The sequence below is a fragment of the Micrasema longulum genome, unplaced genomic scaffold, assembly GCF_059751315.1.
Source record: "Micrasema longulum isolate JH-2025_06_02 unplaced genomic scaffold, ASM5975131v1 h1tg002448l, whole genome shotgun sequence".
NCBI lineage: Eukaryota > Metazoa > Arthropoda > Insecta > Trichoptera > Brachycentridae > Micrasema > Micrasema longulum.
In genome coordinates, this window is record NW_028279593.1 from 306,461 (window position 1) to 321,253 (window position 14,793).

At 30.3% G+C, this 14,793-nt stretch overlaps 1 protein-coding gene across 1 annotated transcript; it reads right to left on the reverse strand.

Annotated features, from left to right (window-relative positions):
- Nucleotides 1-6,484: 6,484 nt before the first annotated feature.
- Nucleotides 6,485-14,356, reverse strand: LOC148272173 (uncharacterized). The gene is made up of 8 exons (XM_088240432.1): nucleotides 14,077-14,356; nucleotides 13,756-13,977; nucleotides 13,319-13,472; nucleotides 12,321-12,421; nucleotides 11,515-11,644; nucleotides 9,091-9,191; nucleotides 8,411-8,525; nucleotides 6,485-6,839 (listed from the first exon to the last, which is right to left on the reverse strand). Exons 1-8 carry the CDS (start codon nucleotides 14,095-14,097, stop codon nucleotides 6,742-6,744), a joined length of 942 nt encoding a protein of 313 aa, XP_088096558.1. The 5' UTR covers nucleotides 14,098-14,356; the 3' UTR covers nucleotides 6,485-6,741.
- Between the last annotated feature and the right edge of the window lie 437 nt (nucleotides 14,357-14,793).

The following is a 14,793-nucleotide window of genomic DNA, read 5'->3' on the forward strand; positions in this document are numbered from 1 at the left end:
ATCCTAACGTAAATTGACGCGTTGATAGATTTGAAAAAAGTTAAATAATTATTAATATCCAAAATATTGTCATTCGGCCTTTTATTTATACATTTGCTTAAAAAACTTTTGCTACTTTGGGAAAATGTAAAAAAAATATTTTATTTTAAAAATTGATTGGATCAGTTTTTGATTACGTCTACTCAATGAGGAACTTCAGCCCTACGGGAAATTGGACACAAAAAATATTTTCTTGTGCGTGGTAAAAATTAGAGCATTCAATTGTACGGCAAAATTTCTTGAAAATGTACAAAAAAAAAAACGAACAACTTTGACCAACGTCACTGGTTCATATGAACTAACTAATGATAAGAGAACTGAAATATATATCAGGTTTGCTTACCGTAAACGGACCAATCGGCAGAAGTGACAGAGAATAAGCGAAAGAGAACCTCTGACGTCACACGCGGAGAAAACTTGCAAAATGCGCTGATAATACGATTTTTGGCCTTAGTTTAATAGTAATTAAATTAATAATAAACATAAAAAACCACTGAATTTCCTCATTGCGTTTCTCATTTAAAACTGGTTTTATATATGTAACTTATTGATAAGGTTTACTGGGGTAAATGCATCTCTGTGTTAAAAAACCATAACTCTTTATTTATTAGTTCCTAAATAAAAAAACAAACTAAAAAAATGTCTTGTTACAAACACTAGTTTTACCAATCCACTGATTAAAAAAGTTATATGTATGAAATTTACATATTTTTCTGTTTTCATTAAAAATAATACTAGACAAAATATAATTTTAGAATTTTCCAATAAATATAATAATGTATTTTTTGGGCATTGTTTTGACTGAATTATTCCAAAGGTGCACTTACCCCAACTTGTCTACGCGTATAATTCATATTTGGATTATTATTGTGAGAAACCTCAAGGCGCTTGTGCTCATTAAAAAAAATTTGATATATCAACATAGCAACAAAGTGAATATAGAAGTCTAGGCATCCACAGGGCTTATGACATGTCACTCACCATTCTGCCCATATTTGAACATCTGTATTCCTTCCATTCTTCTGTTTATGTTTGTAAAGTTAAAGAGCTAAAACCTCTATTCATGTGGGTGAGATTCATCTGATTGCTATATTGCGATTTTAACAGCTCCCTAGAAGCATTGAAAAAACATTGAATTGATGCTGATTTAAAAGAAAACATTGTTGTATTGGAATAACATTGTTTTTTAATTTTCTATCATCTCTATAAAAGTTCTTAAAAATGTATGGAAACATTTTTTTTTATTACAATATTTTTTTATAGATTTTGTCACTTCAATCTTCGATGTATCTAATCTGCAATGATGCAATCTAAATAAAAAATACTGCATAACATCACTTTGGTATAGTGTCCTTGAGGTATTAAATGACTAAAATGGCGTTATACGGTTAATTGTAATATGCTCCACTCCTGACCTATTTCAAACTGGACGAGAAACAGTTTTTGTACCTTATTTTTTGACATAGCCCCCTGGACTTGTATGCACTTTTTCCAGTAGTGCTCCAACATTTCTATAGCTTCCTGGTAGAACATTTGTCCGACCCCTGCCAACCACTTATCTACACAACACATGACCATTGTCATCCAAAAATAGATTTTCACCAAAATGTTCCTGAGTTTTAGAAATAGCCAGTAGTCATTGGGGGCTAGATCAGGTGAATATGGGAGGTGTTCAACCGATTCAATTGTGAATAGCATCCATCGACATTAACACTTTGCGGGCTGGAGCATTATCTTGATCAAACAACATTTTGCAGTGGTCGGCGGCCTGTTGTAACTAAACTGTTGCAGTTTTCAATTTGTCGTTCGGTACTTTAATGTAAGCAAATAATAATACGACTGGTCAACTTGGTGCAGGTCAGGGGTGGAAAATATCAATCAACCCTCGTATATGTTATCCATAGTAATAATAATAAATCCGTATCCCTATTTGTTGACAAGTTACAAGCTCTCACGGTACTGTGTTAAATAAATATGCATTAGTTTGCTTTTAACAACCGAGCGAGCACTAGTAGTGTCTGATTCCCCTTCTACTAACACTAAACTAAACTTGCCTAGAAGAACGGTGTCTTTATATCTAAAAATGTTTGTGTATGTTTTTTCTGGAATTTAATGGTAATTTATCGTGGAAATATTGATATTTGAATCCATATATTAATAATGTAAATAAATGCCTCGACACGGGTTATGCCCAGTGAGGTGTTTATATAGAAAAGGTAAAATATAAAGTTTTATGTGAAATAAATTATAATGAATACAATGTGTTACAATAAGCAAAGATAAATATATAATTATATATGGGATGATATAATTTTGAAAATAGAGCTATAATTTACTTTGAATACATCATTGGTAGTTGATTTTAAAAAATGTGTAAAGTTTACGATAGTTTCATTGAATGTTGATGTTACACTTAAAAATATTTAAGCCTTGTGTATTGTGATTTTGTGGACGAAATAAAAAATATATGGTAGTTACATGTATGATCTTTCTCATATATTATAATAATCTTTCATTAAGGACTTACACAATGTAATATTATGTATAAAGCATATTTGTTTTGGCTTCTCTAGTAGGGGGTTAAATGTATTATATTATTCTGCATTATTTCCAGAACAGATTCACCTTAAATTATACAATAATTTTACATTTTCAGGTTTGTTACTACATATTGTTATTCCATATGAAAAAACACATTTCAATATTTTGTAACAAACATAGTTTTTAATCATTACATTTAACATATTGATTTAAATTCTGAGCGCATATTTAATTTGTAAATAAAATAAATTTATTTTTGTTCATAACATTTTTTTAGTTATTATTTTTAAACGGATGTAGATCTAAATAAAAATAATGAGTGTATTTTATTGATAACTTTCGAAATACCTTACCTTTTCTTGTGCTTTTAGAAATACACATTGCATCGAGTCATTAAATTCCATTTTTTTTATCTATTTGATTTGATTACATTAAAGATTTTAAACATCACCATAAGAAAACATAAGCTTTTGATTTATTCTTTACAACCAACTTTTTGCCTAAATATTTCCAGCAAAAGTTATTCTAAACTTACAGCATCTATTTTTGAGTGAGTTCCAATGTGTAATATATATATGTATATATTTTTTAATATTTTTGTTTTGTGATGAATATTCTAATTTTGAATGCAAATATAATATTTGGGTTAAGCTATGGTTTTCTAAGAAAGCGGTGCTATTATCTACCAGCCATGATATGTTGTGGTGCGGTAGGCGTAACAAGATGGCCGTTTTAGCGGTGACCAGATATGTCAACTTAAAGAAAGCCGTGCCATTATCTAGCGTCCGTGATCACCTGATTTTTTTGATTGACAAACTTATTTTTTATATAACCGAGACATGCTGCAGCAGAAAATGCACAATTTAGACACACTTAACATTATTATTGGATTTATTGGGAAGATTATGAGTCATTGGAAGTTGAAAACTATTATTTGGAGGAGAGTGAGATGTTTAAAAAATATGCTACAGAATGTGTACTTTAAGGTTTAGTGCAAATTTCAAATTATTCTGATATTTGATAGTCTAAATCAGGTTTGCACTCATTTTCAGACACAAAAATGCTTACTGCTACAAGATAAAAAAACGTTTCCAAACTGTTTGTACTGCATGACAGCTGTCCTGCAAATGACGGCACCACTGTTTGATGTCCTGCTCACAACCAATGCTCTCTAGGAAACCTGCACTAAGTGGTTTGACAGACATTTTATGGCATCCACCGCTACATGACGGCCGCCATATGACAGCATCACTCTCTTAGGAAACCACAGCTTTACTTTAAAACAGCTACATACTCATCCTTATAAAACATGTTCTCGAGAATGGAAATTTTTATAATTCAACTCAATATGTGTATGATTGATATTTTGATGAAATGGAAAAACCTTCGATCAGTTGTAAAAATATTTATTTATGTTTAAAGAAAAATTCCATAGCGAATAAGACCAATTTTTCTCTAAATCTGTTTATATTTTAAGACTAACTCTCGGTAAAATTTTGTTATGTTAAAAGTTTCTCGCTTTAGTATTTAAATTGTTTTATCGTTTTAAATAAAAATATTTTCTAAAAGATAAGTCAGTATACTTGTAGATTTGTCTGGGATACGTTGTACACCTGCGCATTCCAGTTTATATCTGACATCACCAATAAATATATGCATCGACTCAATTATGTTTATTGGAGACAATATATTTTGTATTCTGTAGATATTTCCCATCGTATATGAATGTACAGTACAGAAATAAACATATTTACAAGAATAACCATTTTGTTTATTTTTAATAAGAATCAAATTCCCTGTGTAGGTTTATGCGAGAGAGTATATACATAATTAAAAATCATGTTTTAAATGTCACCCATAGACATTAAGTGGTTTTGAGAAATATGGAGCCTCCAATCAGTAAAAATGATTTCAGTTTTCTTGAATTACAGAAAATAAATGTAATCACTATTTATTAAATAAATATCCTTCGAGACAATGTGATAAACATATTTATTAGAAGAAATACATTCATTTTTATGACACATGTTCTACATTCACATAATTAAGTAGATAACGCAGTTAAATATATACAAAATCAGACTTGAATATACTTTAAAAACACTTGACATTATGTTTATTTCAAAAACATGAAAACAGTTCCAAGCATTCCATCGTTTGACTTTGGGTAGTCTCACTGTTTAATAGCAACGAGTTTTAATTTTTACTCTGGTGCTGATGACTGTAGTATATTGCTTGACTTATTTTACATGACATGGAAATGTACAGTTTTATCCATAAAAAAAATGACACTACACATTATATTATGAGGCGATGTTTTCAAATAAACAGTATCAAAAAAATTATTACATATGATAAATCTTAAGCAAAAAAGCTAAATAGTCTTTATTCCCCTTTGCATCTCCTCATTAAATGGTAAATAGTGATTCAGCTTTCAAATTATAAAATAAAAAAATATCAAGACGCACAATTGCAGTGATGCTCAGAGACATTTATTTGCACCACAAGAGGGCCAATTCACAGTAGACTTAAATAGACAATACACCCAGACTTGAGAAAAATCTCATTTTAAATTTGTGGAGTCACCGGGAATAGTGTCTGCAAGGACCCTAAAATTCGCCAGCACAGACCGTTTTATCTTCCGGCTTTAAGAACCAACCTGCATTTGGTCATGCCGATAGGAAGAGTAGTCAGGCTGCTGAACATGACTGCTTTGGAGATCGACATCTTTGGCTTCGGTGAAACTGAGGCAAATACTATTGCCTATTGCCGTATTATGCCTTCATAATATTGAGTCATTGCTCAAAGGTCCCTGGCCTTGCATGTTGTCCCAATTTAATGTCTTATATATTTTGTATATTATGTTAGTCCAACACAAATGATTTTAAATTTATGATTTTTAATGGGAACACTCGTCAAACCCGCTTATTTTCAGCTTAGTGAGGAACTTCAGCCCTATGGGAAATTGGATACAAAAAATGTTTTCTTGAGTGCGGTAAATATAGGAGCATTAAATTGCACTGAAAATGTAAGAAAAAAAAAACATTTTGATAAAAACGGACTACTTTGAATGACGTCACTAGTTCATATGAATCAACTTATGATATGAGAGCTATAGAGCATGGATGGACTAATGGGAAGAACTGAATGAGAATAAGCGGAAAAGAACCTCTGACATCACACGCGGAGTTATTTAAAAAAATACAAAACTTAAAAAAATCATAGTGCTGATAATACGATATATAAAAATTGAAAAAATTTTTTTTTGGCTTAGTCTATTAACAAATAAAAAAAACCACTGAACTTCCTCATTAAAGCATTAAGTTTAAAATAAAAATAAAAATAAAATCATTTTTGCAAACAGTACCACCATATTGATATGGTAGAAGGGCGCCTTTGAGAGTTAGTAGTATTTAGAAAAAAAACTCTCATGGGCAGGGTTGATAACCAATATGTAAGTACATAAATAGACGTAAACAAAATATCTATATTAGATCTATAATGCTCCTTAGAGCCTTAACCACGCTTGCCTACTTTACGAGGCATCAGGTTCTCAACGTCCTGGATTTCCGCTGATGACTGTTCATCGGCAGTTTATGTCAGAACTACGGGACGCAAACTGACTTGGGAGGACACACAGGAGCTGGCAGCCGACAGAGATGCCCGGAGGCTCTTTGTGAACACCATTTGCTCCAACTAGGGAGCGGAAATGGAATGATGATGATGATGTCTATCATAAATTTATTAGCTTTAATTTATTATTTAAATAAGATGATATAAAGTTTTCCGAAACATTTATATACTTTTACAATAATAATTAGTATAAATGCATATTACAAATTTTAGCACAAAAACCTAATAAAAAAACATTTTATGAAAATAAATAACATGAACAGCCTTGTTCTTTTTTTTTCTTCCTATGTTTAATATTGATATTTAAAATATGGAAAAACTTTTAAAAAGACTAGAAAAATTCTAACTTTGGAGAATAACGAGGGATTTTTACATTCTTGTTCAGCATTCCACCTACTCTGCTTGTGAAAACGGAGCCTTACCATTATATTATGTACAAATAATGAATGAGTTGAAAATATAATTAACTGTAAATACACATAATTCTGAATACTATTCTCAATTGGTCAGAATGGGGATTTTTGGACATTACATTTTCCCTTTCTTATATCTATATCTGGCTTGTGCCTTTGTATATTTATTACTCGTTCTTTCAGGTACACTTGTTTCTTCTTCGGGTTGAATTTCTGTAAACAAAAAAGATTTTTGAACCAAAGCAAAATTTCTTATTAGCTATGTTCAGGGTGCTTGAATATTCAATAAGCCCGCATTCATGTGTAAGTGACTGCTGATGAACAAAATAAATGTACAAATTTCGTTAGTGTTATCTTCAAGTACAAAGAATAAGTACTTTGGCAGACTTATTGCTAAAAGCAATATCTTTCAGCCAATCAAAAAACAGACTGGTCAAAAGAAGAGTTGGTCAAAAATTTGTACTATTACTACTATATCAAAAGATACATACATGAAAAAAAACATAATTAATTAAAAATAGCAGCTGTTTTGTAATGGGGAGATAAGGTTTGCACATATTATGAAAAAAAGTACATTCTGTTATACATATTAAAGGGTGAGGAATGTGGAATTAGATAATGAGTTTGGAAGGAGAGAGAAAGAGGAACCAAGGAAAGAAAAGTAATAAAATAGATTATAAAAAAAAAACAATTAATTATAGGGTATAAAATACAATGTTAGTAGGCACACTTTAGAATATATTATATGAAAATGTTCTGTCACGCACATATAAGTAAAGTTTATTAAAGATTTAAATCGAATGTACTTATTATATTTTAACTTCACATATTTAACTTTTATTAGTGAATTATAAAACAAAATATACAGAAAAAAAACCGCCTATTTTACTTAGGTGAAATATATTTAAAAAATATTTTTTTTATATTATAAAGTAATACCTAGTAGATACCTGTGCTAAGGCAGACTAACTGAAAATTTTAACAATGTAAAAAAATTTTTTTTGGCGTAAAATTTAAATGAGAAGGTACTTAAGACCACCAGAGGAGGCCATACAAATGTTTTTGGCACAAAACTTACAAGATATTTTTGAATTATGTACCAACAAGTTTACCACAAAATCTAACTTTAAATTTCACAAATAACAATAATTGCTATTATCTGGTTTTTAACTCTCCCTAATGACAATGTTCATTTCACAATATAGGATTGTACATTTTACATTTATTATATAAACAATCTTTTGAGTTTGTCCAAATATTTACAGACAGGAACTGTATTTTATCCTCTAGAGAGTTATCAAGATTAACTTATTAAAATAGAGATAAAGAACATTTAGAAAGGGGAAATGTAAACACCTAGACCTCCATATTCCCTTCTATAAAATGTTGACATATCATAAAGATTATTATATTGTTTGTTGGTTCGGATATGTAGAGCAAAAGAATGGCTAAAAATATTTACGATGCTAACGTTGATGGACACAGAAAACGAGAAAGACCAAGAAAGACATGGCATGACCAAATCCAAAAAATACTTGAAGATGGACATGTCAAAAGTAGGAATAATCGGCTCACGTGCATGAGAAGATGTATGAATGTAGAGGAAGCGAGGTCTGTATGCAAAGGCAGAGTGATATGGCGTTCTATCCTCTCTGCCTCCCACTACGGGGAAACGACGTAATGGTTTGTTTGTTTTTAAATAAGCTGACCTATGTTGTTTGTTAGAAACATTTTTTATTTTAGTAATAAATTTATAGGAAAATTAAACTGTCTTATAAACTAACCTTCAGCAGATCTGTCTGATTCAGTTTTCTGTGTAATATTATTTCGTATTAAGTTGCCGATACCCCATGTTATGGCTGCCACTGGTATTGCAAATACAATTTGTCGCGCTGAACTCTGAAAATTTAAACATTTGAGTAAAAATAATTCCATATATTGCAAAAATTTATTTGTTCATTAACCGTTTATATGCCAAGCGAATTCAACAGGCTTTGGAATTCTTTTGGGAAAGAATAATACTAACAAACGGGATTAGTATTGTTAGAGAATATCATGCGGAATCGAATCGAAGTGTGTCAAATTGGCAGTAAAACATATTCTATTGTAGATATTTACATGCAAATATTTAAGTTACATTGTATCATGCGCGAGATATCTCACCAGGGCACTTTAATGGTGCATTTTAAACAGAACTAAGATATTAAAATACAGCTTGTATTAATGTGATTTTAAAAAATATCCGAAATATTCGGATACATATTTTGTCGTGATTATTTTATAAGGTAGGTACTTAAAAAATGTTTCTATTAAAAATAAGATCTTAGATATTTTTTATGCTGGATAAAACACTTATTTTCAAAATAAGGCTGTACAAATAATGGCACTATATTAGTGAATTTTTGGCTAAATAAGTAGACAATTTAAAGATGGATTATTAAAAATTTAAGGAAAATAAACTTACAGTTAACCCTAAAGTATTGGAAATTGTACAGTCCAAGACAATTAGGACAAAGCCAAATGCTAAACCCATCCATATAAACTTCAATGGTCGTTTTTCTTGAGCTAAATGTTGAAAAATATAAAAAACTATATTAGATAATGTTTACATAGAAAAAAATATATACAAATTAAAATGAACTTGACTGTATTTTGAGCGTGTCCATATCATTATTTTTCGTTTCATTTGTTTACTATATGAAATACGATGTATTATTTTATTCATACTGGGAATCAAATTGGAATCCTACAGACATAGAATTAAAAATAGTCCAGAAGGAGCGTAGAATCATATTTGAATACATTGGACTGTGGCCAAAAATCCCCCCACTTTGCCCCACTTTCGCCACGCGGAAAAAATATGATCATACCACAAATGTAAGGTAAAAAAAAAGCAATTTGTTAATTTCTCTAAAATTTTATTGTGCACGCGGAAACATTGATTGACACAACAGAGTAGATAATTAAAAGGTCATTTAATAAGAATAATATAATGAATGAACTTTGAACTTAAAATATAAAACAATTTTTTTTAACATAAAACGAATATGTTTATATCATGTTAAATAATATTTTATGTTTTAAAGATAATGTCGGTCAAATGTCCACCTCGGAATTGTTTAATACGAGGTCCGATTTTCATTAATTCTCTCATTGGATGAGCAAAGTAGGGTAAAAAAAAATAATACCCTGGCAACACTAATGAAATGTCCATTTTGTTTTCTTTGACAATCTGACAGATGGAAAAATAATTCAATTTTTAAGTAATGCATTTGCTACTTACACATGCATTTGCTAATTACACATGAAATGTGATCCCATCCTGTTTCTTAAAGATCCCAGCAGTACTTCTACACTTTAAGACGACACAACACGGCATAATTGAATTCAAATCGGGTCTTGCTTACTGAGCGGCGTCTACAAAGAAACTAATGGGTCAAAACGTAAAACTACTATTTTAAGAGTAGTTTAGTCGCCTTCTGTTTGATGCGCGTATGCGGTTTCTGGACTATTTTTAATTCTATGCCTAAAGAAATTTCTATAAAATACTCACAAATTAGGAACGAAAATGTATTACATATGGCAACATGTTAAAAAATATACTAAACATATATCGAATATAAAAAAATAACCTTCGCAAACGGTGCTGTAACATGGCGTTACATTAAGCAAAAGACAAAATATTTTGAAATACATGTATTTAAAAACAAAAAATGAACATATTTGTTTGAGGATCTATTTTATGTAATTCATTATAAAATATATATAATTTAGTCTTGCTATAGAAAAGTACGACATCATTATATAAAAGAATAAGAGAGTTATATCAATTCTTGTATTCTATGTAGACATGTGACACCATAGCCGCCACACAAGGGTAAATTTTAATGAATAATTGGAATTGTATTTTAATATAGTTATGATACAAAAAGGTGTCAGGGTTTTCGTGCCGTGTATTGCCGTATGCCGTACTCCTTTTTGCCGACGTTTCGGACAACCTTACAGCATCCATCATCTGGGCTGATGCCGTTTTAGTGTATTTACTTAATAAACGCCCCGGCGTTCCGGAGAGCTCTTACAATATAAAGTTAAAAGTACATAAAGCATTATAGATTATAAATAAAATTAGAACAATTTATTTATTTAATAAACGCCCAGAGGTATTTGGTATTATTTGGTAAAGAAGTACATAAAGTATTATTGTAATTGACAGAAAATATAATCAGAATTATTTCCTTAATATGTTAATTACAAAAAAGAAAAGAAAAGGGAAATAAATAAAGATGAATAGAAATAAAAAATAGGAGAATTGAGGGGATGGCCATTCAATGGAAAGGATAGCTAATTTAACTGCAGCAGGAGTGGTGTCCAACAGCTCAGCATAATTATTAGCAGTTCTGTGGATGCTCACTAGGGGAGGGGAGAATGGTGGGTGGGTATTGTAGTTGTATGAGGAATTTGTACAGTACTGCAGTCGGCAGGTCAGTGTTGTATCGGTTTATGTGTTATAATTTATAATTCAATGCCAGTACCATGATGTTTTGAGGCATGTTCCGTCATCTCTATAAATATTATACGGATGTTTATAAATTTTAAGGGCCTCCTTTATCAGACGAGTTTGGTGGTTTTTACTACAATACACTGAAACTACATCAGACCAGATGGTGGACGCTGTAATGCTGTCTGAAACGTCAGCAAGGAGTTTAAATACACGGCACAATAACCCAGAAAAATATCACAAGAATCTGAAAGGCCGTGAAAACCTACAAACTGTAATTGTTACTTGTTTAAATTATCAACTTACAGCATTATTGTCATCATTACAAAAATTATCTTTTTTCTATCAAAATAATCATGATAAAATATGTCATTATTGTGAATTTCAAACCTTCTTCTTCCGTATCTGGTGGGTTTAATGACCTCTCAATATTGTAATTTTCCAACTTGATGTACCCTTTACCAAGGGCCAATCCACCCCCAGCTACAGCGAGGGCTAATGCGACTTGCATCATAGGATTCTAAAAATAATCATTTCTTAAAGTAAATCATTACGACATACAATAATGCTTAACAGTATGGTAATAATGATGAAATTCAATGGTTGTTATTTTTTTAATTTTCAAACTAAGCTAAATTAAAAAAAAATTATATATTAATACATCGTATTATTAGAGCTATGATTGTTTTATAGTTTTATAATTACTCCGCGTGTGATGTCGCAAGTTCTTGTCGGTGAGTTCTGCTGATTGGTGAATTGGCTTCCCGTAAACCGGAAATCTATCACAGCACTCTATTATTGGTTGATTTCGAAGAACTAGCAATGTCGTTCACAGACGTTCATTTAAAAAAAAAAAACATTTTGAGAAACTTTGTTGTACAATTAAATGGATACGCAATTTAAAAAAATGCCTTAGTCCAATTTTATCAGTTTTGAGTTGAAAACACTGCCGTGTAGAGCATTTTGTGAACTATAAATTTACCTAATTAATTTTTCAATAAAGAATACCCATATCGAATTTTGTATTTGAAAAATATTATTTCAATTTCAAACAATCTCTTAGTCCAAGAGTTTTTTCCCTGAGAAAAAATTCACTTCTCTTGAAATATCCATCAATACCGAGTATGTATATTTTGTACAAAAAATTACAAAATCTGGTCTTAGAAGGAATAGTTTACATAATAAAATAAACTTACAGCTGGAGATTCGTGAATCACAAATACATAGTCATAAATGACTAGAACAACTCCAATGATCAGTCCTATACAAGAGCAAATCCAGGGAAGTTTTTCATCAGCTGTAAAATAACAAGTTTATAAGTGCAAAATTAACATTACAAATTTTAAATTTCAAACAAAATAGAAATGATAATAGTGATTGTAACAAAACATTTTTTTCAAAATGCTTTTAAAGATTTTTTAATAAATTACATTCTTGCAATTTATTTTATTTACTTCTTTACAATACATTTTTTCTTGTACAACAATCTCTCTCAAAAGAAATCATATGATTCCCTTCCTTTCCAATTTCATTTGAATAATCATAATATTTCTTCTTCTTACTAAGAAACTAATTCCCCTGAATTCACCTAAAATTCCTATCAGAATCCCTCTAATCTTCTATTAGAAAAATAAAATACCTTGGCAGTGATGTTCATCCTTCAAAAACATGACAGACAAAATGCGAAAATGATAATATGTCATTTACTTAACTCTTTCAGACCTGAATTAACTCCCGTGTACATGAAAAATATTTTCTATGCATAAAAAAATATATTTAAATATTTTTTATACTTATTATATTTTTATTTATTTTAGAAATGATTTAACGTTTATTTGAATTAACACTGGCACCCTAAAACTGATAATAAATTTATATACTTTATAATAAGTATGGTTATTTCATCAAATTAGTTTAATTTTAGTTAAATGTGTTTTAAACTTGCCTTAAATATAATTTAGAAGGACAACAGAAATCAACCAGGAGCGAACTCCAAAAAAGAGTCAGCCGTCAAACTTAAAACCAACATTTTTGTGTAATGCTGACTACCAACATAAGCAGAAAAAGTAGAGATTTATTTAGGAATATCTATAATTAAAACATAGAATTAAGGAGAAAAGTATTTCTTTGATTCGTGTATATTTAAATGAGCACTCGATCTGAACATAATTTTGACAAGTTACAAAACTCAAACCTTCTTTTTTCTTCTTCCTGGCCATGGATGCTCTTTTGATAGCTTCAATGATATTGGTATCTTGGGGTTGCAGCTGTAAAGCAAGGGTGTAAGAGAAGGTGGCATCATCAGACAGTCCCACAGCCAACTCAACTTCCGCTTTTCTAAAGTAGCCCTGAATATAAAATCAATATTAAAAAAAGAAAATGGCATTTAATAATAATGAGCTATTTAAATTGCTAATGTCTGGGAGGATATAATATAATCGGAATCCTGGATAATTGTTCTTGACTTGATGACTGTTTCCTATATAATACATAATTTAAGTACTATACGTCTTGCAGCTACAAAATGCATGCACTATGCAGGATTTTGTTTTAAGCACCAAATTATATGATGCAATGTATTTTTTTGAAAAATTGAGAAGTTCAAAAAACAAAAATAGATTTATTTACTACCTTAGCCCACTGTGGTTGAAGACGTATTGTTTCATTCGCATCTTGCCAAGAAAGGTAAAAGAGTTTCAACTTTAAATACGCTAAAGAGCGATTACTGTAGAGGGAGAAATTTTCTGGGTCCAATTTAATTGCCTGGGTATAAAGAAGAGCCGCCTCTTTGAACTTTCCGTCCTTAATACACTGATTCCCTCTTTCTTTTAGTGTCAGTGCATCTTCCATAAACTGAAACATTAATTTAATTAAACGTTTTTAAATCACTAATTATAAAAACCAGATTCATTTTCAATAAAAAATAGTACATTTTAAAGAGTGCTATTTTACCTCTTCGTGTTGTTTTTCCATTATTTAGTTATCTCAATCGCAAAATCTAGTCTAAACAAATAATCTTTTAATGAAATAGCCAACACAGCATTACCACATTATTTCGGTTAAATGTGAACATTAAAGATTTAAAAGTAAATAATAATTTAATGTATTTCACATTCAATAATAAATAATGCAATATAGATATTAAAGATTGACGCTACTAACAAAAATCAAAAGAAACTAGCGCGGCCCGATTTTGACATCACCGATTAATTTGACATTTCGCATTTTTGACGTCTCCGCATGACGTCAAACAGAATAGACAAACAGTAGATGGAAATTCTCTACTGTTAATTGTGGACAGTGATTGGCTCATTTCATAAGTATCGTCCAAATCTACACGGCACGGCAAAATTTATTGTATAATTTTGTATTAAAAAATATAGGTATTCAGCGGCTACTCTCAGGTAAAAAACTGCAAAAGGAAATCGAGTTTATTTGATTGATCGGCCTCATGGTGACTGATTAGTGTGTTTGTCTGCAATTAAATAAATAAAAATAATTCATTGTATTTATTATGCCTTATTTATTTATTTAACTTTTTGAACTATCTTATTTGTACATTCGTGGGCTTACTGCCAAATTAAAATGTCAACCAATTGACCAATTAATTTAAAGGTGTTATTTATTTTTAGGTTCAACAAATATGAAAAAAAATAGATGCCAAAATAA

What these genes read in the sequence shown, in the direction of transcription:
- LOC148272173 (XM_088240432.1), bottom strand. Translation starts at nt 14,097, where the DNA reads ATGGAAAAACAACACGAAGAG. An exon ending in TTCAACCACAGTGGGCTAAG is followed by an intron (nt 13,473 to 13,755) that starts GTAGTAAATAAA and finishes TTTTATATTCAG; the next exon opens with GGCTACTTTAGAAAAGCGGA. An exon ending in CAGGAAGAAGAAAAAAGAAG is followed by an intron (nt 12,422 to 13,318) that starts GTTTGAGTTTTG and finishes GTTATTTTACAG; the next exon opens with CTGATGAAAAACTTCCCTGG.